This window comes from Thamnophis elegans, chromosome 10 (genome assembly GCF_009769535.1).
Source record: "Thamnophis elegans isolate rThaEle1 chromosome 10, rThaEle1.pri, whole genome shotgun sequence".
NCBI classification, from domain to species: Eukaryota; Metazoa; Chordata; class Lepidosauria; order Squamata; family Colubridae; genus Thamnophis; species Thamnophis elegans.
Genome location: NC_045550.1, coordinates 2,209,629 through 2,214,628, shown reverse-complemented (window position 1 = coordinate 2,214,628; position 5,000 = coordinate 2,209,629). Strand labels below are relative to the sequence as shown.

General features: G+C 36.9%; 1 protein-coding gene across 1 annotated transcript in view; it reads right to left on the bottom strand.

Moving 5' to 3' along the window:
• EBF3 (EBF transcription factor 3) overlaps positions 1-5,000 on the bottom strand; it is a 199,040-nt gene that overhangs the window by 42,480 nt on the left and 151,560 nt on the right. Inside the window, exons 9-10 of the mRNA XM_032225567.1 lie at positions 4,658-4,791; positions 4,016-4,142 (exon numbers count right to left, since the gene is read on the bottom strand). Of these exons, the coding sequence (XP_032081458.1) occupies positions 4,016-4,142; positions 4,658-4,791 (261 nt within the window). The remainder of the gene's footprint in view (positions 1-4,015; positions 4,143-4,657; positions 4,792-5,000) is intronic.

Sequence of the window (5,000 nt, the reverse complement as noted above, 5' to 3'; positions counted from 1 at the left end):
TTCTAGCCCTCCCTCTTATGGGACGACATAATTTTCATATTGTGAAATACAGTGAAGTTTGGCTCAGTTTTCAGCGGTGAGTGTAATTTCCAATGATTATCTCATTGTCCCCATCAATTTCGGGGCAATACAAATCAGACTGAAGCTTCCAGGTCAGACAAGCTGTGACCTTACCCTTCCTCTTACTTTCTCTTAGCCATGTAGTACCTGAGACGTGTAGTAACTTGTAGCTTTTTTATTTTATTTGTAGGCCTCCAGAAAATTAATTGCAGCCAGAACGGTTTTAGTAACCTTGATTCTCTGAAATGTCATTCGTTCACATGTCCTATGACTTCTTGGCACAAAGAATACATTGACCAATATAAGAGTGTGGATTTTAAAACAGTGGCAAATTGTGAAAAATTGCCATTAAAAAGTTACTAAATTAATTAATTTCATCTGCTAAGACTGGATTCTCATTAGTACACGCAATAATGTCATTGGAACTTACTCATTTAGTTTGGAACGTATTAATTGCTGCTTTTAAAAACAAAACAGTCCTACACAAACATACGTACACACTACATATACAAACACATACACAAACATTGCTACTTAAATAGTAAACTGGGGGGGGGAATTAAAATTATTGCGTAACAGTTTAGAACTTTTAGTATCACACTTGCAATATTACACTTCTAATCTATATTAAGTCTGCTGCAGAAATTATAGTGGAATGTTCTCTATTTCTCTCTCTCTCCCCCCTCCCTCTCTCTCTCTCATCATGTTGTCAACGTAACTATTTAAAAACTATAACAGCTAGATTATTTATTTAACTTTATCTTGGTCATTAACCAACACATAACAGTTAGGTTAAAAAGATCAAAATAAATGCATTATGATTTATCTTTACGGAACTTTTTCAATAATCTACTGTTGCTATTTTCTCATGAGGTTGCACAGAAGGCTTTCAGGTAACTTATGGTTAGTTTATTGCACCTTAGATACAGTCAGTGGTCGGTTCCTACTGGTTCGTACTGGTTTGGACAAATCGGTACTGGTATGGCGGCCTGGGTCGCTGGAACCAGCAATGATCCAAGTCTGCCATGCCCTATGTAAGAGCCACCTTCTTGTTTTTTAGTTCTGCACATGCACACAACAATTTTAATTGAACTGCGCATGTGCACGCAGAGTGCATCCAGTGTGTGCGAGCAAAGCATGTGCAAGTGAACTGGCAGTAAAGCTGGGCAGAACCCAACCTTGTATACAGTACATATGCATTTGAAGTCTAAGTTTCAGTCACTTCAGAAATCTTTTTAGAAATGTAGGATTTAACTAAAAGCTATGCGCAGACATTGGTTTCTAACCAGACTAATAGAGAAATGCTCCACCCTTTTGTATTTCCAGAATGAAATCACATGTGACTATGGAAGAGGCAAAATTTGCATCAAAGTGTTATCCTCCATAGCCATTTCTTGTTCCTTTGTGTAGACACCTACATGTATGATCGAGCAGCCATTAGCCATGATTTCCATGATATGCACTTAATACTTAGACAATTAGTATTTATCCTTATGCATATTTTTACCCATCATTTCTTTTAAATGTATGTTAAAACAACAATCACACACCATTTTATAATTAATTCCAAATCTTTTCAAATGGATCATTTAGCGGGTGGGGGAAAGTACCATTTCAATATGTATTCAAACTTAGCATTAGTTTAAGATGAATTATTGTAATCTATCTTGTGTATTTTTATTTGTCTTCTTATTCTAGTCCTACGCTTCATACAGAAACTATTTTTAATAAGTCTACCAACACTCTACAGGAATCATACGTATGATAAACAAATCAGCTTAGTTTTTCCCCTGGATTATGCATCCCAAAAATACATATTTGGCTTAAAGATGGGGCTAGCTACATGCCCCTATTGATGCCAAAGACTTTTCCCCCCAGATCTGGTACCCTAAAAAATATCCAACATGGCATCATCATAATCAATGATTACTTCCTTTATGTTGGGTATCTGTCCATTACATATGTCTCTGGTGCTCTTTTTACAGATTTTTATTCAATTCTTTATTTAAGAATTCTAATGAAATATTTAGAAATGGTTCTTGACAAAACACATTTCACAGAAGTTCTGACCAACTCTCTGATTTACTTTTTGAAAACTTAAAACATAATTTAAATACACATTAGTTAACATCATGCAGAATACTTCTCTTTTTCCACCGTATAAGTATTATCATTCCCATCCCTCCCTCTTCTCTCACACACATATACATAGTACATTTAAATTTTCTCATAAACCTCTTAAACTGGGATAAATCTATCAGAGGCAGTCCAATTAATCTGGATCAAGTGACTGGATAATTTAAAATATGTAAGTGACACTTTTTTCATATTTCCAACTCTATTGGAAATATAATTTTAAGTTTTACATATCCCAGTTTAATATTTCCCATGGCCATAGAAATCTTACTAATAAAAAATCTTTCTCCCACACACATACATACATACACAATTTACATAGGATCAGTACAACTTATAAACCATCATGTTCATTCTTGATTACATGTTCCTCCTGACAAAATTATCAGTAGAAATTATTACAATTTATTGCTACTTTTGGCTTTTTAATCTAGTATGCTCTTTAGACTTATTTTTAGAGGTAACAATAGTTTACATCAGTGACGTGCGGTGAGGTTTATGGCTGGTGAGGCAGTCCTCTCCCCCGACACCCCACTGACTAAAGCACTTTCTTTCGCCCGCCTGTGCTCGCGGTAGAGCTCGGGCAGGCTGCCGCGAGCTCAGGCGGGCGGAAGAAAGTGCTTTAGTCGGTGGGGTGTCGCGGGAGAGAAGAGAATGCCTGAGCATTGCATTTATTAAAGAAAAAAGAAGAAAAGGAAATTTGAAGGAAAAGAGGGAGCGTGGGGTGGGGAGCATCAGAAACGGAGAAAGAGAGGAGGAAGAGTGAGCGCGACGCTGCAGCTTTAAACAGAATGACAGAGTTGGACTCAAAAAAATGCGCCCTCTACTATGAGGCAGGGGAACTGCATGCCTCAACTACGTCGGGAATTTTTAGGCTTTTAACCCTCGCTTAACTCTGCTCGAGCGCCTAAAAAGTCAGCCTAGATGAGGCATGCAGTTCTCCTGCCTCATAGTAGAGGGCGCTTTTTAGAGGCTTTTTTAAACAGGCTGTCATTCACGGTGTGCCAGCAGCTAGCTAGCCTCACCTCAGCACTCGCCTTTTCCCGTTTACATTTTTTTTTCCTTTTCATGATTGACAGTTGTGAGGCTGTGCCCCCCCTGCCTCCCCTGACTGCACGTCACTGGTTTACATACAAAGAGGTTAGTATTTGCAAAAATTGAATTTGTTTCTGTTTTCATTACATGTCACAGTAATATCTGCTTATAATAATTACTGTAACCACAATTGACTATCCTACTGTGACTCAAATAATTTAACTCTTCTAGAGGATTCTGTAAATTTTAATCCTGCATACATGTAATCTATTTAAATTTGGGTCAGATAACATATATGTGTGCGTGTGTTGTTTGTGTGTGTATATCTATATCTATCTTTCTATCTTTCTATCTATCTATCTATCTATCATCTATTTATCTATCTATCTTCTATCTATCTATCTATCTATCTATCTATCTATCTATCTATCTATCTAATGGTATTACAGTTCTGTACAGTTTTAACATTTATTTTTTACTATGTTATGGAATTACAATTGTTGATACTGCATTAATACATATGAAATTTCTGTAGAGCTTAATTAATTAAACAATAAGCTTTCTTTTAAATTAAAATGCAATTGGGGTGGACATAAGAATATTTACTTTGAATAAATAAATTCAGGGTTAGTTGAATAAGGAGTTCCTTCTGTGGAATTAAGGATGCATTTTGAGACTGATCCATCATCTTAAAGCTACTGACCACAAACAAGAAATCTTACAGTTTTCCTGCATCATTAAAAACATGGAAAATTCAACTTAGAGGTATTAGAGAAATAGTTACCGGTATAGACAAACCGTCCAGGAGCACCTTTACAGAACTGTTTGGACTTGTAGGAGAGGGTTACTTCAACAACTCCAGGAATGTGCCGGGGTGGAGTTTGAACTCTGATGGCATGGGGTGTTATCAGCTATAAAAATGACGGTAATAAATACAATTTTAGTCAAAAGTATTCTGATAGCACTTGCATTTATCAGCTTGCAGAATGAGCCTCAATTGAATCACCTTATCAAACTACTCCTATCTGGCTATCACACCGCAAGATTAGGATATTAGCAGAGACTTTGTTTAAAAAATGAAAATATAGCTAATGATTCTTGGTTTAAATTTCCCGGAAAGGCCACAGGGCACCATTCCTATGAAAATTGCCTCCATATGTTTCCTTAAACCAGCTCCGAGTAATTTTTAAAATTGTCCAAGTATATCTAGAAAGTTCCCAAAATTGGCCTTCTACCTAAAGGGTCATGAAGTGTCTTGTGGATATTTCCCTATGTTTAGACCAATGCCACATGTGAATTCAAAATTCTGATGAAAGAATTTTGAAATGAGATATCACAGCACTACTATATTAAGGGACTCGGCATTTACTAGGTGGCTCCTCCTCCCCATAAGCCTTTTGCAAAACAATCTTCATCCATAACTCACCTCACTCCACACCAACATTGTTCCGAAAACAACTTGCAAGCCATCGAAGAAGTTGTCGCCGATTATGATGACTGTCGCTCCACCAGTTGTCCAACCTTCACTGGGGCTAATTGCCTTTATACAAGGAGTAGCTGCTTGTAGAAACAGAGAATTGAGAATTTAGTTTCTCTCCTTTTTTTTGGCGTCAGGTTTTGTGAATGATAAACCATGCAAAGCACAGGAAGAGAGTACATCATCCCCGACAGGAAGCGTGTAGAAAGGGGCAGTCATATATCAGGATGGCTGATGTATTTAGAGCAAATTATTAAATGTTTTAAAAAGAGAAGGCAAGCAGCAGAATTCT